Below are 25278 nucleotides of genomic sequence, written 5' to 3' on the forward strand. Positions count from 1 at the left end.
GGCAGCACACACACCACACCACATGCACGAGTCACATACCTGCGGGATACAGCTTGCCGGACACGCTGCAGAAGCACGTGGTGCTGGCCGGAGCGGTGGAGCTCGGCCATGGCACACTGGACACCACGGACGTATGCTCCGGAGGGGCTGAGCTTGGCGTCACTGAAGTGTGACCGCAGTGCTCTGGGAGCTCACAGCACAACACCCGGACCTCATAGTTGAGGCACATCCCGACATTGCCTCCCTGGTCCCGGTTCCGGCACACCAGGCCCTTGCTGAGGTCGCACTGCACCACCTGGCCCAGCTTCTCGATGCTGACCTCGGGGTGGCTCTCGGCCCGGCACTCCAGCTGCGAGATGTATTCAGGCCGGCGGCAGATTTTCTCTCCCCTTCTCATGATGTTGCTGAAGCTTTCCACGTCTCCTCCGTGGGGTCCCGGGGACGGGAAGTCCACGTCGAACCACTTGGTCCACGTGCACCTTGGCTGGCAGGTGACAGTCACAGGAGGGGAGTGGGTTGCTTCAGGTGTGTAGAAGGGAGTGGTGCTGGCTGTAGGAGCAGACGTTGTGCCAGTTGGTGACACGGAGGTTGGGATGGTCTGTGACACAGTGGTTGCACTGGTTCTTGGCATCGAGATTGGGCTGCTTCCTGGCACGGTGGTTGAGCTTGTTTCTGGCACTGATGTTGGGCTGGTCTCTGGCACTGAGGTTGGGCTGGTTGTTGGCACAGAGGTTGAACTGGTCTCTGGCACTGATGTTGAGCTGGTTGTTGGCACAGAGGTTGAACTGGTTTCTGACACAGGTCTTGGGCTGGTTGTTGGCACAGGGGTTGAGCTAGTTTCTGGCACCGTGGTTGGGCTGGTTGTTGGCACAGAGGTTGAACTAGTCTCTGGCACAGATCTTGGGCTGGTTGTTGGCACAGAGGTTGAGCTGGTCTCTGGCACTGAGGTTGGGCTGGTTGTTGGCACAGAGGTTGAGCTGGTCTCTGGCACTGATGTTGGGCTGGTTGCTGGCACAGGGGTTGAGCTGGTCTCTGGCACAGATCTTGGGCTGGTTGTTGGCACAGAGGTTGAGCTGGTCTCTGGCACAGGTCTTGGGCTGGTTGTTGGCACAGAGGTTGAGCTGGTCTCTGGCACTGAGGTTGGTCTTGTTGTTGGCACAGAGGTTGAGTGGGAAGTCACCAGGTGGACAGTGGTCTCAGTTAGGCTGGTGGGGCTCATACTTGGCGTGTGAGGGACTGTGACAGTTTTGTGCGTCGTGCAGTGCTCTGGGGGCTCACAGCACAACACCCGGACCTCATAGTTGAGGCACATCCCGACATTGCCTCCCTGGTCCCGGTTCCGGCACACCAGGCCCTTGCTGAGGTCGCACTGCACCACCTGGCCCAGCTTCTCGATGCTGACCTCGGGGTGGCTCTCGGCCCGGCACTCCAGCCGCGAGATGTATTCAGGCCTGCGGCAGATTTTCTCTCCCCTTCTCATGATGTTGCTGAAGCTTTCCACGTCTCCTCCGTGCGGGTCCCGGGGACGGGAAGTCCACGTCGAACCACTTGGTCCACGTGCACCTTGGCTGGCAGGTGACAGTCACAGGAGGGGAGTGGGTTGCTTCATGTGTGTGGACGGGGGTGGTGCTGGCTGTATGAGCAGACGTTGTGCCAGTTGGTGGCACGGAGGTTGGGCTGGTCCATGTCACAGTGGTTGAGCTGGTTGTTGGCACTGAGGTTGGGCTGCTTGCTGGCACGGTGGTTGAGCTGGTCTCTGGCACTGAGGTTGGGCTGGTTGTTGGCACAGGGGTTGAGCTGGTCTCTGGCACTGAGGTTGGTCTGGTTGTTGGCACAGAGGTTGAGTGGGAAGTCACCAGGTGGACAGTGGTCTCAGTTAGGCTGGTGGGGCTCATACTTGGCGTGTGAGGGACTGTGACAGTTTTGTGCGTCGTGCAGTGCTCTGGGGGCTCACAGCACAACACCCGGACCTCATAGTTGAGGCACATCCCGACATTGCCTCCCTGGTCCCGGTTCCGGCACACCAGGCCCTTGCTGAGGTCGCACTGCACCACCTGGCCCAGCTTCTCGATGCTGACCTCGGGGTGGCTCTCGGCCCGGCACTCCAGCTGCGAGATGTATTCAGGCCGGCGGCAGATTTTCTCTCCCCTTCTCATGATGTTGCTGAAGCTTTCCACGTCTCCTCCGTGGGGTCCCAGGGACGGGAAGTCCACGTCGAACCACTTGGTCCACGTGCACCTTGGCTGGCAGGTGACAGTCACAGGAGGGGAGTGGGTTGCTTCAGGTGTGTAGAAGGGAGTGGTGCTGGCTGTAGGAGCAGCAGACGTTGTGCCAGTTGGTGACACGGAGGTTGGGCTGGTCTGTGACACAGTGGTTGCACTGGTTGTTGGCATTGAGGTTGGGCTGCTTCCTGGCATGGTGGTTGAGCTTGTTTCTGGCACTGATGTTGGGCTGGTTGTTGGCACAGAGGTTGAGCTGGTCTCTGGCACCGAAGTTGGGCTGGTTGTTGGCACAGAGGTTGAGCTGGTCTCTGGCACAGATCTTGGGCTGGTTGTTGGCTTAGAGGTTGAGCTGATCTCTGGCACTGAGGTTGGGCTGGTTGTTGGCACAGAGGTTGAGCTGGTCTCTGGCACAGATCTTGGGCTGGTTGCTGGCACAGGGGTTGAGCTAGTCTCTGACACTGTGGTTGGGCTGGTTGTTGGCACAGAGGTTGAACTAGTCTCTGGCACAGATCTTGGGCTAGTTGTTGGCTTAGAGGTTGAGCTGATCTCTGGCACTGAGGTTGGGCTGGTTGTTGGCACAGAGGTTGAGCTGGTCTCTGGCACAGATCTTGGGCTGGTTGCTGGCACAGGGGTTGAGCTGGTCTCTGGCACAGATCTTGGGCTGGTTGTTGGCACAGGGGTTGAGCTGGTCTCTGGCACAGGTCTTGGGCTGGTTGTTGGCACAGGGGTTGAGCTGGTCTCTGGCACTGAGGTTGGTCTTGTTGTTGGCACAGAGGTTGAGTGGGAAGTCACCAGGTGGACAGTGGTCTCAGTTAGGCTGGTGGGGCTCATACTTGGCGTGTGAGGGACTGTGACAGTTTTGTGCGTCGTGCAGTGCTCTGGGGGCTCACAGCACAACACCCGGACCTCATAGTTGAGGCACATCCCGACATTGCCTCCCTGGTCCCGGTTCCGGCACACCAGGCCCTTGCTGAGGTCGCACTGCACCACCTGGCCCAGCTTCTCGATGCTGACCTCGGGGTGGCTCTCGGCCCGGCACTCCAGCCGCGAGATGTATTCAGGCCTGCGGCAGATTTTCTCTCCCCTTCTCATGATGTTGCTGAAGCTTTCCACGTCTCCTCCGTGGGGTCCCGGGGACGGGAAGTCCACGTCGAACCACTTGGTCCACGTGCACCTTGGCTGGCAGGTGACAGTCACAGGAGGGGGGAGTGGGTTGCTTCAGGTGTGTAGAAGGGAGTGGTGCTGGCTGTAGGAGCAGACGTTGTGCCAGTTGGTGACACGGAGGTTGGGCTGGTCTGTGACACAGTGGTTGCACTGGTTGTTGGCATTGAGGTTGGGCTGCTTCCTGGCACGGTGGTTGAGCTTGTTTCTGGCACTGATGTTGGGCTGGTTGTTGGCACAGAGGTTGAGCTGGTCTCTGGCACCGAGGTTGGGCTGGTTGTTGGCACAGAGGTTGAGCTGGTCTCTGGCACTGAGGTTGGGCTGGTTGTTGGCACAGAGGTTGAACTGGTCTCTGGCACTGATGTTGAGCTGGTTGTTGGCACAGAGGTTGAACTGGTTTCTGACACAGGTCTTGGGCTGGTTGTTGGCACAGGGGTTGAGCTAGTCTCTGGCACTGTGGTTGGGCTGGTTGTTGGCACAGAGGTTGAACTGGTCTCTGGCACAGATCTTGGGCTGGTTGTTGGCACTGAGGTTGAGCTGGTCTCTGGCACTGAGGTTGGGCTGGTTGTTGGCACAGAGGTTGAGCTGGTCTCTGGCACTGATGTTGGGCTGGTTGCTGGCACAGGGGTTGAGCTGGTCTCTGGCACTGAGGTTGGGCTGGTTGTTGGCACAGAGGTTGAGCTGGTCCCTGGCACAGATCTTGGGCTGGTTGTTGGCACAGGGGTTGAGCTGGTCTCTGGCACAGGTCTTGGGCTGGTTGTTGGCACAGAGGTTGAGCTGGTCTCTGGCACTGAGGTTGGTCTTGTTGTTGGCACAGAGGTTGAGTGGGAAGTCACCAGGTGGACAGTGGTCTCAGTTAGGCTGGTGGGGCTCATACTTGGCGTGTGAGGGACTGTGACAGTTTTGTGCGTCGTGCAGTGCTCTGGGGGCTCACAGCACAACACCCGGACCTCATAGTTGAGGCACATCCCGACATTGCCTCCCTGGTCCCGGTTCCGGCACACCAGGCCCTTGCTGAGGTCGCACTGCACCACCTGGCCCAGCTTCTCGATGCTGACCTCGGGGTGGCTCTCGGCCCGGCACTCCAGCCGCGAGATGTATTCAGGCCTGCGGCAGATTTTCTCTCCCCTTCTCATGATGTTGCTGAAGCTTTCCACGTCTCCTCCGTGGGGTCCCGGGGACGGGAAGTCCACGTCGAACCACTTGGTCCACGTGCACCTTGGCTGGCAGGTGACAGTCACAGGAGGGGAGTGGGTTGCTTCATGTGTGTGGACGGGGGTGGTGCTGGCTGTATGAGCAGACGTTGTGCCAGTTGGTGGCACGGAGGTTGGGCTGGTCCATGTCACAGTGGTTGAGCTGGTTGTTGGCACTGAGGTTGGGCTGCTTGCTGGCACGGTGGTTGAGCTGGTCTCTGGCACTGAGGTTGGGCTGGTTGTTGGCACAGGGGTTGAGCTGGTCTCTGGCACTGAGGTTGGTCTGGTTGTTGGCACAGAGGTTGAGTGGGAAGTCACCAGGTGGACAGTGGTCTCAGTTAGGCTGGTGGGGCTCATACTTGGCGTGTGAGGGACTGTGACAGTTTTGTGCGTCGTGCAGTGCTCTGGGGGCTCACAGCACAACACCCGGACCTCATAGTTGAGGCACATCCCGACATTGCCTCCCTGGTCCCGGTTCCGGCACACCAGGCCCTTGCTGAGGTCGCACTGCACCACCTGGCCCAGCTTCTCGATGCTGACCTCGGGGTGGCTCTCGGCCCGGCACTCCAGCTGCGAGATGTATTCAGGCCGGCGGCAGATTTTCTCTCCCCTTCTCATGATGTTGCTGAAGCTTTCCACGTCTCCTCCGTGGGGTCCCAGGGACGGGAAGTCCACGTCGAACCACTTGGTCCACGTGCACCTTGGCTGGCAGGTGACAGTCACAGGAGGGGAGTGGGTTGCTTCAGGTGTGTAGAAGGGAGTGGTGCTGGCTGTAGGAGCAGACGTTGTGCCAGTTGGTGACACGGAGGTTGGGCTGGTCTGTGACACAGTGGTTGCACTGGTTGTTGGCATTGAGGTTGGGCTGCTTCCTGGCATGGTGGTTGAGCTTGTTTCTGGCACTGATGTTGGGCTGGTTGTTGGCACAGAGGTTGAGCTGGTCTCTGGCACCGAAGTTGGGCTGGTTGTTGGCACAGAGGTTGAGCTGGTCTCTGGCACAGATCTTGGGCTGGTTGTTGGCTTAGAGGTTGAGCTGATCTCTGGCACTGAGGTTGGGCTGGTTGTTGGCACAGAGGTTGAGCTGGTCTCTGGCACAGATCTTGGGCTGGTTGCTGGCACAGGGGTTGAGCTAGTCTCTGACACTGTGGTTGGGCTGGTTGTTGGCACAGAGGTTGAACTAGTCTCTGGCACAGATCTTGGGCTAGTTGTTGGCTTAGAGGTTGAGCTGATCTCTGGCACTGAGGTTGGGCTGGTTGTTGGCACAGAGGTTGAGCTGGTCTCTGGCACAGATCTTGGGCTGGTTGCTGGCACAGGGGTTGAGCTGGTCTCTGGCACAGATCTTGGGCTGGTTGTTGGCACAGGGGTTGAGCTGGTCTCTGGCACAGGTCTTGGGCTGGTTGTTGGCACAGGGGTTGAGCTGGTCTCTGGCACTGAGGTTGGTCTTGTTGTTGGCACAGAGGTTGAGTGGGAAGTCACCAGGTGGACAGTGGTCTCAGTTAGGCTGGTGGGGCTCATACTTGGCGTGTGAGGGACTGTGACAGTTTTGTGCGTCGTGCAGTGCTCTGGGGGCTCACAGCACAACACCCGGACCTCATAGTTGAGGCACATCCCGACATTGCCTCCCTGGTCCCGGTTCCGGCACACCAGGCCCTTGCTGAGGTCGCACTGCACCACCTGGCCCAGCTTCTCGATGCTGACCTCGGGGTGGCTCTCGGCCCGGCACTCCAGCCGCGAGATGTATTCAGGCCTGCGGCAGATTTTCTCTCCCCTTCTCATGATGTTGCTGAAGCTTTCCACGTCTCCTCCGTGGGGTCCCGGGGACGGGAAGTCCACGTCGAACCACTTGGTCCACGTGCACCTTGGCTGGCAGGTGACAGTCACAGGAGGGGAGTGGGTTGCTTCAGGTGTGTAGAAGGGAGTGGTGCTGGCTGTAGGAGCAGACGTTGTGCCAGTTGGTGACACGGAGGTTGGGCTGGTCTGTGACACAGTGGTTGCACTGGTTGTTGGCATTGAGGTTGGGCTGCTTCCTGGCACGGTGGTTGAGCTTGTTTCTGGCACTGATGTTGGGCTGGTTGTTGGCACAGAGGTTGAGCTGGTCTCTGGCACCGAGGTTGGGCTGGTTGTTGGCACAGAGGTTGAGCTGGTCTCTGGCACTGAGGTTGGGCTGGTTGTTGGCACAGAGGTTGAACTGGTCTCTGGCACTGATGTTGAGCTGGTTGTTGGCACAGAGGTTGAACTGGTTTCTGACACAGGTCTTGGGCTGGTTGTTGGCACAGGGGTTGAGCTAGTCTCTGGCACTGTGGTTGGGCTGGTTGTTGGCACAGAGGTTGAACTGGTCTCTGGCACAGATCTTGGGCTGGTTGTTGGCACTGAGGTTGAGCTGGTCTCTGGCACTGAGGTTGGGCTGGTTGTTGGCACAGAGGTTGAGCTGGTCTCTGGCACTGATGTTGGGCTGGTTGCTGGCACAGGGGTTGAGCTGGTCTCTGGCACTGAGGTTGGGCTGGTTGTTGGCACAGAGGTTGAGCTGGTCCCTGGCACAGATCTTGGGCTGGTTGTTGGCACAGGGGTTGAGCTGGTCTCTGGCACAGGTCTTGGGCTGGTTGTTGGCACAGAGGTTGAGCTGGTCTCTGGCACTGAGGTTGGTCTGGTTGTTGGCACAGAGGTTGAGTGGGAAGTCACCAGGTGGACAGTGGTCTCAGTTAGGCTGGTGGGGCTCATACTTGGCGTGTGAGGGACTGTGACAGTTTTGTGCGTCGTGCAGTGCTCTGGGGGCTCACAGCACAACACCCGGACCTCATAGTTGAGGCACATCCCGACATTGCCTCCCTGGTCCCGGTTCCGGCACACCAGGCCCTTGCTGAGGTCGCACTGCACCACCTGGCCCAGCTTCTCGATGCTGACCTCGGGGTGGCTCTCGGCCCGGCACTCCAGCTGCGAGATGTATTCAGGCCGGCGGCAGATTTTCTCTCCCCTTCTCATGATGTTGCTGAAGCTTTCCACGTCTCCTCCGTGGGGTCCCGGGGACGGGAAGTCCACGTCGAACCACTTGGTCCACGTGCACCTTGGCTGGCAGGTGACAGTCACAGGAGGGGAGTGGGTTGCTTCATGTGTGTGGACGGGGGTGGTGCTTGCTGTAGGAGCAGACGTTGTGCCAGTTGGTGGCACGGAGGTTGGGCTGGTCCATGACACAGTGCTTGAGCTGGTTGTTGGCACCGAGGTTGGGCTGCTTGCTGGCACGGTGGTTGAGCTGGTCTCTGGCACTGAGGTTGGGCTGGTTGTTGGCACAGAGGTTGAGCTGGTCTCTGGCACTGAGGTTGGACTGGTTGTTGACACAGAGGTTGAACTGGTCTCTGGCACAGATCTTGGGCTGGTTGTTGGCACAGGGGTTGAGCTGGTCTCTGGCACCTTGGTTAGGCTGCTTGTTGGCACAGAGGTTGAGTGGGAAGTCACCAGGTGGACGGTTGTCTCAGTTAGGTTGGTGGGGCTCATACTTGGCGTGTGAGGGACTGTGACAGTTTTGTGCGTCGTGCAGTGCTCTGGGGGCTCACAGCACAACACCCGGACCTCATAGTTGAGGCACATCCCGACATTGCCTGCCTGGTCCCGGTTCCGGCACACCAGGCCCTTGCTGAGGTCGCACTGCACCACCTGGCCCAGCTTCTCGATGCTGACCTCGGGGTGGCTCTCGGCCCGGCACTCCAGCCGCGAGATGTATTCAGGCCGGTGGCAGATTTTCTCTCCCCTTCTCATGATGTTGCTGAAGCTTTCCACGTCTCCTCCGTGGGGTCCCGGGGACGGGAAGTCCACGTCAAACCACTTGGTCCACGTGCACTGTGGCTGGCAGGTGACAGTCACAGGTGAGGATACCCTGTATGTGTTAGGCGTGGTGCTGGCTGCCGGTTTAACAGGCGCCGAGCTGGCAATGCCATGTTGTGTCGGCGACGAGGGAACTCCGGTGTTTCGAGTCAGCTGTGTTTGGGTCTCCGTGTCCCTCGGGGTTGGGTGTGTGACCTCCGAGGAGCCGGCGTGTGGGGTGCTCGTACACACATCTACTTGCTCACAGCACTCGATGCGGATCGCGTAGTTGTAGCAGATTGGGGGAAGCTGGTTCTTGTTCAGGCAAAGCAGCCCCACATTCTTGTCACAGATCAGGTCCTGCCCCAACTCCTCGAGTGGGACGTTCGGGAAGAACTCTGCCCTGCACTCCACGTTGTTGGGCTTTGCACAGAATTTATAGCCTTTGGCTCTCAAATTAGGAAAAGTGTCAAAATCTCCACTGTTTATACCCGGCTCAGGGTAGCTGCTGTCAATCCAGTGGGTCCATGTGCACAACTGTTTCAAACAAGGCTCGTGTGTTGTTGAAATTGGCATCGGAGTCAGAGTCAAGAGAGTAGTTTTCTCCAGGGCAGGTGTAGGGGTACCTGGTGGGGCTGTGGTGGTCCCCGGGGCAGGTGTAGGGGTGCCTGGTGGGGCTGTGGTGGTCCCTGGGGCAGGTGTAGGGGTGCCTGGTGGGGTCGTGGTGGTCCCCGGGGCAGGTGTAGGGGTACCTGGTGGGGCTGTGGTGGTCCCTGGGGCAGGTGTAGGGGTGCCTGGTGGGGTCGTGGTGGTCCCCGGGGCAGGTGTAGGGGTGCCTGGTGGGGTCGTGGTGGTCCCCGGGGCAGGTGTAGGGGTGCCTGGTGGGGTCGTGGTGGTCCCCGGGGCAGGTGTAGGGGTGCCTGGTGGGGTCGTGGTGGTCCCCGGGGCAGGTGTAGGGGTAGCTGGTGGGGTCGTGGTGGTCCCCGGGGCAGGGTGTAGGGGTGCCTGGTGGGGTCGTGGTGGTCCCCGGGGCAGGTGTAGGGGTGCCTGGTGGGGTCGTGGTGGTCCCCGGGGCAGGTGTAGGGGTGCCTGGTGGGGTCGTGGTGGTCCCCGGGGCAGGTGTAGGGGTGCCTGGTGGGGTCGTGGTGGTCCCCGGGGCAGGTGTAGGGGTGCCTGGTGGGGTCGTGGTGGTCCCCGGGGCAGGTGTAGGGGTGCCTGGTGGGGTCGTGGTGGTCCCCGGGGCAGGTGTAGGGGTACCTGGGGTGGTTGTAGCAGTCACTTGGACTGGTACAGTAGCACCCGGAGCAGGTGTTTCACTAGTTGTGGAGAGAATGCTTGTGCCAGTTGCAGCGACCGTGGCTGGGGATATTTTGTGCTCTGTCGGCACAGATGAGACCCCGCTAACCTCTCGTGTGGGCCCTGTTTCTGTATTCCCTGAAGCTGCAGGAGGGGTGGTCTGGGCCGGACTGCTGGAGGGGGAGCAGGTCCGGGGGAAGCAGCACAGGATCCTGATCTGGTAGTTGTGGCAGAGCCCTGACGTCTGCTTGTGGTTGTAGCAGGTCAGGCCCACCGTCGGGCTGCACTCCACATGCTGCCCCAGGACTTGGAGCGGCACCCCGGGGGCCTCTTCAGCTTGGCATTCCACCTTCTTCGGCGCCGCGCAAACCTGGTACCCATGGGCGCGGAGGTTCTCCAGGGTGTCGAAGTCGCCGCTGTCGGTGCCTCGGCCCGGACGGCTGATGTCCAGCCACGGCGACCACTGACACTCCTCCCCACAGGCCTGGTGAGGCTGGACAGTGGTGCCGGGGGTTGTGCCCGTGGGCACTGTGTTCTTGCCACAGTCATGGCACGTGCGGGGCGGACGTGTTGAGCTCACGACTGAGGACAGAAGAGAAGGCGGAAGGCTGAGTCTCGCGGGGTCCCGGGACCTCCCCTCATCCGCAGTCCCTGCCCCCCACCCACCAGCTCTTGTGGCCTCGCCATGTCGATCTGTGCGGCTATCTCCACTCGCCACGGAGCTTGGCGGGGTGGGAGCACCAAGCCCCTTTGACACGCGTGGCACAGGGCGCATGTGCAGCCCACAGCAGTTGAATGAGCTGGTGAAGGGCGCTCAGGTAGGGAAAGCCCGCTCCGCAGGCCCTGAGCAGAACCAGCCCTCCTGCGGGAAGGTCCGATGAGGCTCTAGGATGCCCCAGAGGAGGGAGAGGAGTCAGGGTGCCTGACACTCCGTGCACCTCCTCCCAGAGGCCGGCCTCCGCCCTCTGCCGGGGGCCCTAGTCCTGACTGTGGCCCTGAGGACAGCAGTCCTGCCAGGGAGACGGGCTGAGCTGGCCCTTCCCAGGGACGGCAGGCTCCTGCCTTCTCGGGGAGAGAAACAGCCCTGCACGGTGCCCCCGTGCGTCTGCCTTACCGGGTGCGGATGTGGAGAAGGAGAAGGTGGTTGGTGGGGCGGGGCTGGTGGCGCTGCAGGGGGAGACGCCCCGCTCGATGGTGCCGTTGGCGGAGCAGCGGGCAGAGAGGCACCCCCCTGTGCCGTCCGTCGTGTGGTAGATGACGTCCCCCGGTCGGAAGTGCCGTCCATCGTAGATGCAGACACAGGCTGTGAGGACAAGCCCAGGCACGTCAGGGGCTGGGGGGAGGTGGGCACCCCAAGAATCCAGACCCCAGGAAGGGCCCCCGCCGCTCACCCTCAGAGTCGTAGGCACACTGCACGCCGTTCTCGGTGCAAATGCTAGTGGCGGGAGGGAGGAAGTGAGCTGGGGGGGTGGGTGTAGGGCACCCCTGCCGCGCCGGGGTCATCCCGCAGCCCTGCCGGGGCACACGGAGCCCGAGGCCACACCCACCCCGGGAGCCCGTTCCCATCGCTGAGTGACGCAGGTGGGCGTCTGACACCCACACACCCCGGTGACTTTCTGACGGCCGTTTCCTCTCCGAGGCCTCTGCTCCACGTCATGACTCAGCTCCTGCTTCAATCCCACCCCCCACCACCCGTCGGGCTGCCCACCCCCACTCTGCACCAGGGAGGCTCCCAGCCAGACCTCAGGACCTCAAGGCTGTGACACCACCCCCACCAGTCTGAAGGAGGAGGCCCCATGGGCGTGCGGCTCACCAGGAGTGGCAGTTCTGGTCGGAGGGCACCACCGTGCCAGGCCGGTATGACTTGCCCCGGACGCGGCAGGGCAGTGGTGGGGGTGGGGTCGGGCATGTGGCCACACACTGCATCTGGTCCTCGTCGAAAATGGGGGCCGCAGGCGGGCACTTGGGGTAGCAGCCTGCGGTCCAGAGAGGCTGAGTGCCAGCCACACTACCTGCCTGACCACCTCCCCACCGTGGCCTGGGCTCAGCCTCCCGCCCCAGGCCTCGCGCACGGCACAGTGGGCGCGTGGAGCTGTACCCACAAAGGGACCCTGAGGGGCTGGGACGCGTCCAGCCCAGCCAGAAGCCCCCGGACAGCAGCCCCTGCCCTCACCTTCCAGGCCCGGCAGGTCGTGCAGACAGCGGCCGCCCGGGTTCCGGCACGTCCTCATGCAGGGCGCCCCGCACGGCTGGTAGTGCCACTCGCACTGGCCCTCGGGGTTGTAGTAGTCACAGAACAGGGCTGCGGGCCAGCGGGCAGGCTCAGTGGGCCAGCTCCCACCCGGAGCGAGCCACCTGGCGGCCCCATGCAGAGTGCTGCCCTCGGGAAGACAGCCTCGGGGACCCACGCGAGCCAGGCAAGCTCCCCCTGCACCCTGACCTTCCCCCACATCTCATGGGCTGTTCTCAAGCCATTCCCTCCGCTGTGCCTCCCAGACGGGGCCTCGAATGCCATGGTCAGAGGCAGCCGCAGGTCCCCTGGTTTCTCAGGGGTGCCATCCGTTGGGGTGGGGGCTCTGGCCGGAGCAGCTCCCTAGCGACACCCCAGTCCAGCCAGGTTCCGACAGCGTGGGAGGTAGGGGCTCTGTTAAGCCCTCTCAGTTCCAGAACGTTCTGCCACGTGTCCCCTGACCACACCCTCCAGCACTCCCCCATTCCACCCAGCTTTCCACCGCCTCCCGTCCAGCCCATGGCTGACCTGCCTTGACCCCACACTCCTCTGCCCCTCCCCACGGCCCCTCCTCCCAACCACGTGTCGTGGACACTCACGGCAGGTGTCCGGGGTGCGCCAGGACACGCACACGCCCACGTCGTGGCAGGCCTGCGCGTAGGCGGCCACGGCCGTGCAGAAACACTCACAGTCGCCCCCCGAGTCACAGGCGCACGCGTCGCCCACGCAGGCCTCGTAGTACTTGGTGGGCTCCACCTGGCGGGGGAAAGAGGCTTCGGATCCGGGGGCTGGGGCTCCTGGGGGTCAGGCCCGTGGTATATCCCAGCCTGGGGTGGCATCCCCGAGAGCTCAGGGACAGCAGCTGACCACGGGCTGGTCTAAACGGCGGCCCCCAGCTGCTGTCCCCGGGGAAGGGCCACGTACGTGGGCATGGCAGGCGGCGAAGGTCGCGCTGTTGATGATGCTGCACTGCTTCTGGGCCCAGGACTTGCGGTACGGGTTGGCGGTGCAGGGGTCGCGGGGGGCCGGGGCGTCAGGGCAGGCCGGGGAGAACTTCCAGCTGTTGCCGAACTCCAGGGCGCTGCCCACCACGGACTGGCCGCGCGTGGTGAAGTCGTTGATGGCTTTGTCGTCGAAGTTCCCGCACAGCCCGCAGACGCGGCCCTGCAGACGGGGGGCGGCGGCACGGGGGGCTCAGGCATGTGCCGGAGGGGCCCGAGCCTCCTACCCTGCCTCCTGGGACCCCACTCGCTCCCCTGGGGCCCACGTCCACCCCCAGGAGGAGGGGTCCCCAAGTACACCTTCAGCATGTACGGCCCCACTCAGCCCACGGGGCCATGGTGGTGCCCCTCCCGGAGGAAAGGGAACAGGAGAGGCAGCACTGTAGGCTACGTGGTGTTCCCCAAAGACCAGCACAGGTCCTGACTCAGGACCCAGGAGCGTGGCCTCATGTGGAAATAGGACCCCTGCCGATGGGGTCCAGCAGAGATGAGGGTATCTTGGGTGGGGGTGGGCTGACGACACGGGGCCTGTGACCCTGAGGACATGTGGGCACACACAGGAGTGAGGACAGTTACACGAGGCTGGACAGTCGCCTGGGGCCCAAGGAGCTAGAGGAGGCAGGTGGGGTCCTCCCCCAAAGCCCCCGGAGGAAGTGGGCCCCGGAACAGTTGGATGGGACTTCCAGGGTCCAGAACACGAGAAGGAGCCCCGCGTTTGTGAGGGTGTCCCGGGAGCCACAAGACATGGCTCAGGCAGCGGAGGGCCTCCTCTCCCGTCTGTCCTGCCACCCCGCACGGTCTGGGGCGAGAGCGGGCCCTCCGGGGGGGTGACGGGGCCCACCTTGAACTCAGGGCTGAGTTTGAGGAAGATGCTGGTCTTCCTGTCCCACAGCAGCACCAGGCCGGCCTCAGTGTCCACCACCAGGTAGATGCCCATCTGGCGGATGGAGTAGGGGGGCTCCTGCCCCACGCCCCTCTCGAGCACCTCCACGCGGCCTTCACTCAGCCTCAGCTCGAAGCTCTGTGCAGAAGTGGTCGCTCAGGCCTGTGCCTGCTCGACTTCCCAGGCGTCCCTCCAGGGGGGCCCAGCCCTACCCGGCCGCCCGCTCACCCCCAGGAACAGCTTGATGGCCTTGGAGCAGGTGACGCCCGTGGTCCCGCAGGGGACGTTCTCAGAGACGACGCGGAAGGTCCCAGTGGTGTCATTGCCGCGGCAGTGGTCCTGGGGAGAGATGGGGGGTCGTCCTGCCGCTGGGGGTGGGGGTGCCCCGAGAGGTGGGGGGCTGTCCTGCCGCTGGGGGCTGGGGTGCCCCGAGAGGTGGGGGGTCGTCCTGCTGCTGGGGGTGGGGCCACAGGAAGACCAGGGAGCCCCCGGGACATCTACCTGAAGCAACGTGTACCCGCAGTCCCCGCTAAAGCTGTAACGCCTCCCATCGAAGGTGACATAGTGGCCATCCCCGTACACGGCGCAGGTGGCCAGGCAGGGCTCCTCTGTGCACCGCCACTTCCTGTTCTCGCAGGTGCTGGGGGCAGGGGGCACCAGTCAGGCCCGAGCTGGGCGTGGGGAATGGGGGTGGGGCAGGTCCCTGCAAGACCGTGGTCGGTCCTAGAGGCCGGGGTCCCACCCCCAACGGCAGGGAGCCCCCCCACCGCGTACCAAGTGTTGCAGCCCACCCGGATGGTCTGGCCGGGCAGGTAGCTGGCCTCGTTGTGCACGCAGGGGCAGTCCGTCGGAGCGACGCAGCGGCCCTCGCCGTCGGCCACCAGCCCGTCGGGACACACGCAGCCAGGCTCACACTGGGGGCTATACTGTGGGGTGCAGGGGACATGGCTCAGTGGGCTGGGGGTCGACCGCTGAGCCCCCACCACGGCCTGCACTGAGCCCAGGGAGCCCTCAGGCAGTGGTCTTCCCGGGACCACCCCGCGAGGGCACATGGGCTGATGCCCACGCGGTGTCGCCAGGCCGTAAAGGGCACTCACACAGTCCATGTCCAGAGTGAAGCAGCTCTTCTGACAGCCGGCCCCAGAGGCCCCCGGCGTGGCGTTGCGACAGTCGAGGAAGACCATGGGCGGGGTGCAGACTGGGGGGTTAGAGGCCACTCAGGGTCCCACCACCCACTGCCAGGCTGGCTCTGAGAGTCACGGCCGCACACAGCGTGTCCCAGCAGCCGAGTCTGTGCCGCCAGCCTGGGGCTCGGCCAGCGGGATGCACGTGCGTGTGTGCGGGGCGCGTGTGTCCACGGTGTGTACATGTGTTCATGGTGCATATGCGTGGCGTGCCTGGGGGCGCGGATCAGGCCAAAGAGGGAAACCCCCCACACCCAGCAGCCACACTGATGTGGGGGTCTGGCCGTCCACCCAGAAACTTGGAGATCACGAGCGCTCCTCCCTCCCCGCAGACTCACCTGGAGTGGGAACCTGGCCTCCGATGCAGGTCAGCGTGCCTTGTGTGCAGGTGCTGGGACAAGAGGGTGGTCAGAGGGTCTCCCCGGCCTAGCCGCCCTGCCCACCAGCTCCATCCAGGAGGGGCTCTTACCAGATGACTCCACGCTCATGAAGCGACTCCCCGTTGGGGACCACAGAGCCCTCATGGTAGCAGGGACAGCTGGTGGCCGGCACGCACTTGCCCGCCTCGTCCAGGAATGTGCCGTTGGGGCAGGTGCAGCCATCCACGGGGACAAAGCTGATGCCACAGGTGATGTCCTCATGGCTCCGGGCCCGGCAGGTGGGCTGGCAGGTGCTGATGCTGTATTGGTAGGTCAGCGACTTTGGGCAGGTGGCCATGGGCTTTGCTGCGGGACGCCAGGCAGGAGGAGGCAGTCAGGACGGAGCAGCTGCCATCACCCGCCCCCGCCTCCCCCTGCCCCTGCGTCAGGGTCCCAGGCCGGGCACTCCAGCCCTCCAAGCCCCACCCGGGGACAGGGGCCCAGGAGCACGTGTTCTGCTGGGGGGTGGGGACACTCACCGCACACGCCGTCCCTCCAGCCGCGGAGCAGCACCCCCTTGCTCGCGCAGGCGTGCACGTAGGAGGACAGGGCGGCGCACAGGCAGTCTTCGCTCTTCTCGCAGTTACACGTGTCGAACATGCAGTTCTGGGGACGGGGCCGTCGTCACCCACACGCTGTGAGCGTCCCCCACACGGCCGCCCCGGCTCCGCTAGGACCCTCCCCGAGCCCGCACCTGGGGCCCCCACGCCCTCCGCAGACAAGCCCCCTCCAGGCGGGTGCTGGAAGGACAACAGCCCCTCCTCTCGGGGACCCGGCAGGGGCCAGCCCTTCCAGCCCTCGGACCCCAGAGCATCTCGGCCACCACTGATTTCTCATGTGGGCTCCAGGGCCTGGTGGGCCACAAGCCCTCAGGGGTCGTCAACCCTATGCCTGGTTACAGGGCTGGAGGCACGGATGAGCTCTGGAGCTCAGGACCAGGCCGGACCCTGGAGAAGCCCCTGTCCCCGCACCGAGGACAGCTGCGTGCGGAGCAGAGAGGCTGGCGGGTTTGCGTTACCGAGTAGAAGGTGCCCGGGTTCACGGCCACGTGGCACTGGGCGAAGGGGCCGCGGGGGTCGGTCAGCCGGGAGCACCAGCGCTGAGCGTACTTCTCTGCGGACAGAGCAACAAAGGTGGCCAGCGAGGCGGACAGTCGTCCCCTGCTGTGGCCAGCGGGCACGCCGGTGCAGGCTTCACCACCCCCACAACACACTGCTCCCTTCTTCCAGAAGTTTCCATGGCCACACTGGGAAACGCGTTGGTGAGTTGGCCCCTGAAGGCCTCCTCCAGGCCAGAGTGGATGTTGCGGCCTGGGGTCACCGGCAACCGGGCAGGCCTGTGGCCGCGGGGACCCACATACCGTTCTCCACGCTGAGGGAGCAGGGGTCCTCGAAGCTGTTCTTGACGTTGGGGCAGGAGGCCTGGGTCTTCCAGGTGTTGGCAAAGGCGGCGGCCGTGCCCTCCACCACGCCGCTGAGGGTCCGGAAGTCGTCGGCCTGGTTCTGGTTGAAGTTCCCGCACAGGCCTGCGGCGAGAGGCCGGCATGAGGCGCCGGGGGCCCCGGCTGCCGGGAGTGGGCTCCGGCTCCCAGGACGGGCGGCCCCTCTTACCGCAGGTGAGGCCGCGGAGCTCGGGCCCCAGCCTCACGAACACCTGCATGACGGGCACCAGCTGGATCGTGAGCTGCAGGCCCAGCTTGGTCTGGGCCACGATGAAGAAGGTGGACGGTCTGAAGAGCGTGACATTTGCTGTGGACACGGGGGACGAGGCCTCAGTGGGCTGGGAGGGCCGGGACCCTCCAAGGGGGCAGGCCCCACGTCCTTACCTGCCGAGACGGGCATCTGGGTGTAGATCTGGTTCACGAACACCTCCCCGCTGGCCTTGACCGTGACGACCTGAGAGCACAGGGAGGGAGCAGGTCAGGGTGGCCCCGGGACACGTGCCAGCGGGGCCTCTGCCCCGGAGGGCCACGACCTCCCACGAGGAGGGGCTGACGGAGGAGCCAAGTTCTGCCTCAGGCTCAGCTGGTGTGTCCGCAGTTCCCTGGAGGGCCGAGCATCCTCTCCGGCAAAACCCAAGTGATTGTATGAAATAGGGAAGTCGGAAAAACAAAATAAAAATAAAACTAAACCGGGACAGGGGAAGTTGGCTCCAGTGAAGCCCTGGCCCTCCCTCCAGGGCTGGTGGGGCGGGTGTGGAGGCCCCGGTGCCCCTCCCGGAGTGGTTCTGTCTGGGGGACTCTCATGCAGAGGCCTGTGGGCCGGGAGGTCCTCAGCCCACATCCCCCTCACCCACCGCCATGCCAGGATCAAGGGCTTGGGCAGAGGTCACTTGCCATGAGGGACATAGACTCCCCTCAACTGGCATCTGGTCTCACCCTGCCCCCCGACGCCCGGGTCTGCTCTCACCGTGTGCCCTCCGTCCAGGCTCAGCGTCAGGCTCTTGAGGCACGTCTCAGTGTCCGTCAGGCCGCACCGCCGCAGCTCTCCCAGCACAGTGAAGACGCTGCTGTCACAGGGCTACAGACACAGGTCCTCACACTCTGCCCAAAGGCGCCCGCCCCCGGCCGCCTCTAACCCCTGGACACCCTGTGGGGTGGCGCCGGGAGCTGGGGCGCAGATGCAGCAGACCCAGCAGCCCGGGCAGGGGTGGGCCAGCTGCACGGCTGTGGCCCAAAGCCGCCCGGGTAGGCGCGAGGCCCAGGTCCCACCTTGGCCAGCACGTAACTGCAGTCCCCGTGCACCGTGTACTGCCTCTCGTCGAACGTGGAGATGTGGGCGCCCCCCAGCACCGCGCAGGTGCCTGGGCACGGCAGCTCCCGGCAACTCCACTGGCCTCTGGAGCAGGTGCTGTGGACGGTAGAGACCACGCGTGTGCCGCCCCTGGGGGCATCCAGCCCCAGCCTGTGCACTGGCCGGAGGACACAGGTCCGGCCCAGGCCCACCTGCATCCCCGCCTAGACCGGCGCCTGGCGGTGTCTGCGTGGAGAGCCCTGGGCACGCCTGGGGTCCGCAGGAAGAGAGGACAGCCAGCCCTTGGGCCTCGGCCCCTGAGTCGTCCCAGGCCATGTCCGGGGTTGTAGGCGGGAGGGTCTGGGGTCCTACCAGTTTGTACAGTCTGTGGCGTAGCTGGTCCCCGGAGCATAGGTGGCCCCATTGTACACACAAGGACACTGGGATGCTGGAATGCAGCCGGTCTGGCCGATGTCGTCGAGCACCGTCCCTGCAGAAGCAGGCAGGCCATGGACGGGGCAGGTGCTGGGCAGGGGCCACCCCTGAGCCAGTGGAGGGGACCCGACCTTGGGCCCAGGTCGCCCCGCCCTACAGGGGCTCCTCGGACCCAGGGGCTCAGCCTGCCTCTGTGGGATGCCCGGGGAGGCCCCTCTCACCCTCAGGGCAGAAGCAGCCGTCCACACAGTGGTCCTCGCAGAGCTGGGAGTGCTCCGGGTTGGAGCAGGTGTCGGCGCAGGGCGAGCCGCACTCCCGGTGCTGCATGCTGGGGGGGCAGGTCTGGGCTGGGGAGGGAGGACAGAGCCGCGTCATCGATGGCCCCCAGCTCCCAGCTCAGGAGGGACAGCACGACGGGCACTCACGGCAGAGGTGGGGGCTCCTCCAGTCCGGGGGCAGCCCCCCGGCATGGGCACACTGGCGCGCATACTCGGCGAGTGTGGGGCAGATGCAGCGAGTGCGGTCCGCGTGCTCGCAGAGGCAGAGGTCTAGCCGGCAGGCCTGCACATAGCTGCCGGCGTCCAGCAGAGCTCGGCAGCCCGAGAACAGCTGGCCGGTCAGGATCTCCTCGCAGGGGCCCTGGGGGCAGAGCCGGGAGCACGCACTGAGTGCAGGCTCGGGACCCTCCCCCGGGCTCCGGGCCGCCAACCCCCCTCGCCCCCACAGGAGCAGGGCCCGTCCACGCCAGGGCTTACGGTGCCATGCCCACAGTCCGTCGGGGGCACGGGGACAGGGTCCTGACACTGCTCCGTGGGGCCGTCCATCTTCTGCAGATTCCCGTACTCGAGGGCCGTCAGCTTGACCCCTGCGGGAACACAACCCCAGGCCCCTGAGGCTCCTGAGGCTCCCCGAGGGGTCGGCACTGCCTCTGGTCCCCCAACCACCCTGCTGGGTGAAGAGGTGCTCAGGGAGTCTGAAAGTAAGTGGGGGACCACCCAAGTCATTCAGGGCTACGGGCAGAGGGCTGAGGCCTGAGGGTTCTCCAAGCCCGGGGAAGCATGCTGCCCAAAGGGCCGGAGAGTGACCCTGACCTCACCCAGCCCTTGGAGCCCAGCCAAGCCCGCACCGGGCCCCCCCTCCGACGACCGGGCAGGCGTGTCCCCTGGGGCTGCCAGCCCCATGCGGGTGAGCTTCCTCTGGGCTTCTTGGGCCTGGCGAGGGGGTCCTGGGGGTGGGGGACTCCAGCTGGGTCACATGAAGCCTCCCTTCCTGGCGGCAGGAGGCCCAAGAAACCAGAAGGTCTGCTTGGAGGCGGTGCTGAGGGTGCGGGGAGGTACGTGTGCACGCGTGCTGGGGACATGTCTGTGCCGGCGTGGGCGTGCGCGCAGCTCCGCGTGTGCGTGTGCGTGTGCGTGTGCGTGTGCAAACCGGGGACACCCGACCCAAGGTTCTGGAAGTGCAGGGAGCACTGGGAAAGGAATCCAGCTACCATGGGCAGCCGTGGGGAGGCCTACCATGGGAGAGGAACTCGTTGAACACAGGCTGACCATTGAAGTCTCCGCAGAGCCCACAGGTCTGGTTGGCGAACTTGGGGTCCAGCTCCAGCTGGAATGAGGCGCACATCAGATGCCTGGCCCCACAGGGACATGTCAGGCCCCACAGAGGTGCCACAGGCCGTGGACCCCTGCCTCCGACGCTCCAGGGTCTCCGTGACAGCGGAGATAGGCTCCCTGGCCCCTCCTCACCAGCCCCAGGCAGCGGGGTCCGGCCGTCCCCCAGCTCCCGGCCAGAGCACTTTCTTCCCTCTCTGGGGAGGCCGTTGGGCCGGCGACACCCCCCCACCCCGGCCCTGAGCCCCGGTCTCACCAGGAGGCTGTCATCAGGGCTCCACATGAGGATGAGGCCCAGCTTGGCATCCACCTTCAGGTAGCCGTTGCTGACCTCGATGAGGACCCCCGACTGGCTGAAGGGCGGCTGAGTTCTGTGGAGAGAGGGCCGGGCTGAGGCCCCGAGGCCACGCGGGACAGGGCTATGGAGGCCTAATCCCGGCCAGGTAGGGCCCCCGACGGCACGAATGTGACCGGAATGCTGGGCCACAGACAGCACCACGGGCACGAGAGGACAGAGGACCCCAGAGCTCCATGGTCACGGAGGAACTAGGAAGGGGGCCACTTCCCCAGGCAGGGAAAGAGCCTCAGGCCTCTGGGGGTGCGCTCAGGGGCCTGCCTGGGCATGACGCCATGTGCCCCCCACAACCACCTGGACTCACGGGCGGCCGTTAACCAGGATGGAGCCTTTGGTCAGCTGGATGACCATGCCGTCGAGCTTCATGGTGACTGCAGTGACCGTGGTGGCGTTGGACTCCCCGCCGCGGCGCAGCTGCACGTTGAAGTCCTCGTACACGGCGCCACAGTGCGCGGACAGGACGTAGTTGCACCGGCCGGGGAAGCGGAAGATGTCGCCGTCGAAGGTCTTGTAGTGGAAGTCGCCCCAGGTGCTGCAGACGCGCCCGTTGTGCGCGGGGTTCCGGGCTGCGGGCCAAGGAGGGCCAGAGGATGCCGGACTACGCCCCGGGCCGGGGACGCAGCTGCCCCGGGGTTGAGGGGTGCGGACGGCAGGGAGGAGCTGCTTGGACCCAGGCCCTCGGGGAACACAGCCTCTCTCCAGCACCTACCCCCCATCCACGTGGGGAGCGGGACCCCGTCCAGCCGCCCCCCAGCCTCACAGCCCCTCTCACCTCGCACCACCGGGGCCGTCCTCAGAGGGGGCAGGAAGCTCATCCCGCGGAGTGGGTGGCCTGCGGGGACAGGGCGCGGGGTCACGCCGCCTGCACACACGGGGTCTCTGCTGCCCCCGCCAAGCCTGCCGGCACCACGCCCAGCTGGGGCTGGAGCTGAGGCCCCACAGGCCGGCGACCTTCCCTCCGGGCCGTCCCAAGCGGCTGCAAGCGCTCCGGCCTGGAACTCTGCCCAGAGCTCTTGCCCGGGGCCAAGTCAGTGCCCAGCGCCCAGGACGACCCCTTGGATGCTGAGGCCAGGCACAGATGAGCCTCCCTGAGCCCAGCCGGGGGGAGTGATCCTCTCCTAGGGCCACACACCCAGCGTGGCAGCACAGGTGTACCGGAGAGCCCCCCACCAGCCAAGGGGACACCTGTGGCGAAGGGACCGGGACTTGCGGGGAGACAGGAGGACGGAGCTGTGAGCTCGGGCCTCATCGACCTTCCTGTCTGAAGCGGCCGCAGGGACAGAAGGGGACTTCGGGGGCTGCAGGCAACGAACCAGGGCTGTGTGTTGGGGTGTCCTCCGGGCCCCCAAGTTCTGGCCCCGAGGGGCTGGGGCAGGACCGCACTAACAGGTGGGGGTCAACTCACCACCAAGCTCCTGGGGGACATGAAGTTCTGGGGACTTGTGGCTGTGTTCCACAGAGCTGCCCTGGGCCTGGCCTATGGGAAGAGCGAGGGCGCTGGGCCTGAGCCAGGAGACAGGGGACAGAGAGGGACGGGCCCCGGAAGGGCCCAGAACTGGTGGGGGTTCTCCCTGCACAGGGCTGGGGATGGGGGGGAGTCTCTGTCCACGACGCCCGCACCAGGCTCACGCGCTGTACAAGCTTTCTCCCCGCTTGCCCCACGAGCACTCGGGGCTCCCCGAGTCCTGACATGGCACCACCCACAGCCCTGCATTCCTCTACTATCCCCTTGTTCACGCGGGTTCTCCCTGCGGGGGGCATGGGGCAGGGACGAATGTCTGCACGGACAGCCTGAGACGGCTGAAGCTGCGGGTCACCTGAGCACGTCAGGAGACAACCAGGGCCCCGGGCGAGGATGTGGGGGTGCGGAGTCGAGTGCGGTGGGGCTGCCTGGCCCTGCCCCTGACCTCGCAGGGGACAGTCCACACTCATCCGTGACGCAGGTGCCCCAGGAGCAGCCAGCAGAGACTGGCCCCACACACGGAGGCAGGAGGCCGGGGACGGTAAGGTGCGGGCACGCATGCCGAGGTCCCCATGGTGCTGAGGGCCTCAGGAATGCTGTCCCCTTGCCCAGGGCAGCTCCTCCAGGAGCACGCTGTCACCTGACAGCTGTGCAGGACCCAGCCATCTTCTGGGACGCAGAAGCCGGAGGTGCAAACCTGGGTGGGAGGGGCCTCGGGGGGTCCAGGAGCCTCTCCCCAGCGTCCCCACGGCGTGGACCTCTCGATCACACCCACTCCCCAAGGCTGAGGTCCCCTGGAGGGCCCTCTCAAGACCCAGACAGGGAAAATGAGCTGGTGACCTGGGGCGTGAGGGGTCCCAGGGCCCTGAGGACCGGCTCAGAGGAGGTCTGGTGGGGGCAGAGGCAGCAGGAAAGCAGCACAGATGGACGTGCCCGCCGGCCAGGGAGGCAGTTGGGGGCTTAGAGATGCTGGGTTCCTCTCCCCCACCTCAGGGGAGCGGCTCAGCCTCAGAGGCCCCTCCCTGACGTGGGCCCCCACAGCGTCCAAGGGACCCCCAAACCCACAAGCTGGCGCCCACAAGACAGCAAGGGGCAGGGCCGGGGTCCAGCCTGGGAGCCGCTCACAGACAAGCCCAGCTTCCCCGAGGCTGGGGTCAGGCTGCGGAGCTGTCTGCCGCCCTCCCAGCCCCAGAGCCACCCCAGGAAGTGGGGGGCCCCTGGGCTGCCAGGTCAGGACCAGCCCTGGAAGCCGCTCAGTGGGAGCCTTACCTACGTGCTGGGCACAGGCCAGGGCGAGGGCCAGGGCCCAGAGCGGGGCCAGCATCCTGCTGGCGACACCCATCCTGCGGAGGGAGGGGAGAAGGCCCCGGGGCAGCGTCTAAGGAAGGACCTGAGTGGGCAGGGTCCTTTTGTAGCCCCAAGAGCTGGCTCCGGCCCCAGTGGCTTCACGTGGGAGGGCGGGGCAGGTCCTGCTCTTCCCCTCACCCGGGTAAACAGTCGGCACTGGCTTGGAGCTGGCCAGCCGCCGGCGACAGGCAGAGATGGGCATAGCTGCCAGTCCTGGCCTGGGGGGACCCTCCTGCCATGGCCCCCACCCCTGCAGCTTCGCTGCTTCTGTGGACCCTGACCCCACGGACTCCCCGGGGCTGCCGGGGCCTCGCTCTCTTGGGAGAGGCCTGGGGGCAGCATCCGCAGCGACAGGACCCAGCCCCGCAGTACAGCCCCCAGCCTGGTACCGCCTCAGACCCTGACTGGGCTTCTGGTTCCGGTTCCTGGCTCCAGGCGGCAGCGGGCCCCGGGGCAACTTGAGTCACACATGGCCTCGTGGCCACCAGGGGTGAAAGTAGCCGTGCCCACTGACTTGCCCCCAAAAATCACCCCACCAGGTGGGCTGAGATGGCCCCATAGCGCAGCAAAGACCTGGCCCCAGACCGCGGGTGTGTGGGCATCAGGTCCTTTGGGGCGGGGCAAACGGTGCTGAACTCTCCGCACGAGACGGCCACATGCCCCACGGACCAGCAGCTCCACTGACTGCAAGTGGGCCCGACCCGGAGGTCCCCGCTGGGGACGGAGGCGCAAAGCCTGGGCTGGGCCGTTCCGAGCATCTTTCCTGCACGGAGGGGCCCGTCCCAACCTGGTTTTCGGTCTCTGAGTCGTCCCCTCCCCGTGCCCTGACTTGGCCCTGGTCCTGTGAGAGAGAGCACTGCGCGCATCAGGGGGATCGTGGGGGAGCAAGGGGGAGCCTGTGGGAGCAGGAGCAGGAGCCTGACGGGCGTGAGTGAGTGCGGCCCCCAGCAGAGCCTGCTGCTAACCCCCACCCCAGGCTCCCCTACTGGGCCTTGGAGCCGGACACCGGGTCACCCGCAGCTGAGCAGGGCAGCGGGGTCCCCGGGGACAGGCAGAGTGCACAGACCGGCTCCAAAGTGCTGCAAGTGCTTGGTGAGCAGGACAGGGCACGGTGGGAGGCATGGCCTCAAGGATCTGTGGGCGGGGCCGGGCCCCTGGCTGAGGGGATGTGACGGACGGACGCCTCCCCAAAGGCAGGAGGCACAGGTCCAGCAGGGTCCATGCCGCTGGCACTGGACTCAAGCCGGAGTTCACACGGGACCCCTTGCTCCTCCAAGCCACAGCCGGGCTGCTGGGGGATATGTCCTGCCTGCACAAGGCCGGGCCACCCAGGAAGCTGCAGGCACTGCTCTGCCCGGAGCGGCTGCCCAGGCGCCTCCAGGCCACAGGAGGTCCCTGCCTGGCTTCACTTCCCTTCCCAGGCTCACCCCCCACCATTTCCCGTAAGGCACTGCCCAGGGCTGCTCCGTGACCACAGCCAGGGTCCAAGACAGCCTGGCTGACCCAGGCTTCCTCCTGGGGCGCGACCTGAACCACAGGACCCGGGCTACCGGGCACTTTCTCGTCCAAGCAGGACACCCAGGGAGGCCCCAGGCCTGGCGTCTGCTCACGTCTCAGCTTTTGGGGTTCTTGAGGGACCCCTGGGGAGGCCGCTGGAGTCAGAGCAGGTGTGGGACTGGCCACCTAACCTCAAACATCGGGGCCCTTCTTCCCTGTGACCTTGTGTCCCTGGGCAGTTCTCAGGTAAGCATCTGTCCTCTGAGCACCTGGTGTGTGGCCAGCCTGTCCCCACCATCGCCCATTGAATGGCCAAGCACAGAGCCAAGGCCAAGTCTATGGAGGGGGCCGTGGAAGGGTGAGGGGTTGGGGTTCCCCGGAGCAGCCCGGCAGTGACTCTGCCCCCTGCCCCTTCTCAGAGGGCTTCCTGCTCAAGGAGCGGCGGTATGGGGACAGGGC

At 65.0% G+C, this 25278-nt stretch overlaps 1 protein-coding gene across 1 annotated transcript in view; it reads right to left on the reverse strand.

Annotated features, from left to right (window-relative positions):
* Nucleotides 1-23342, reverse strand: part of MUC5AC (mucin 5AC, oligomeric mucus/gel-forming) — a 31071-nt gene extending 7729 nt beyond the window's left edge. The window contains 34 exon segments of the mRNA XM_045066788.1: nt 40-1516; nt 1518-3425; nt 3428-9078; nt 9668-10246; nt 10779-10967; nt 11056-11099; nt 11478-11640; nt 11838-11966; nt 12494-12650; nt 12819-13058; nt 13737-13916; nt 14007-14117; nt 14280-14418; nt 14553-14704; nt 14876-14976; nt 15301-15353; nt 15432-15687; nt 15861-15987; nt 16400-16494; nt 16742-16906; nt 16992-17129; nt 17207-17276; nt 17790-17900; nt 18092-18230; nt 18486-18603; nt 18770-18895; nt 18974-19187; nt 19304-19413; nt 20063-20153; nt 20415-20529; nt 20818-21079; nt 21286-21345; nt 21919-21990; nt 23245-23342. Coding sequence (XP_044922723.1) covers nt 40-1516; nt 1518-3425; nt 3428-9078; nt 9668-10246; nt 10779-10967; nt 11056-11099; nt 11478-11640; nt 11838-11966; nt 12494-12650; nt 12819-13058; nt 13737-13916; nt 14007-14117; nt 14280-14418; nt 14553-14704; nt 14876-14976; nt 15301-15353; nt 15432-15687; nt 15861-15987; nt 16400-16494; nt 16742-16906; nt 16992-17129; nt 17207-17276; nt 17790-17900; nt 18092-18230; nt 18486-18603; nt 18770-18895; nt 18974-19187; nt 19304-19413; nt 20063-20153; nt 20415-20529; nt 20818-21079; nt 21286-21345; nt 21919-21990; nt 23245-23317 — 13615 coding nt within the window. The 5' untranslated portion in view covers nt 23318-23342.
* Between the last annotated feature and the right edge of the window lie 1936 nt (nt 23343-25278).

Source organism: Mustela putorius, unplaced genomic scaffold (genome assembly GCF_011764305.1).
Source record: "Mustela putorius furo isolate JIRA1106 unplaced genomic scaffold, ASM1176430v1.1 tig00000127_pilon_pilon_pilon, whole genome shotgun sequence".
In the NCBI taxonomy this organism is placed as follows: domain Eukaryota; kingdom Metazoa; phylum Chordata; class Mammalia; order Carnivora; family Mustelidae; genus Mustela; species Mustela putorius.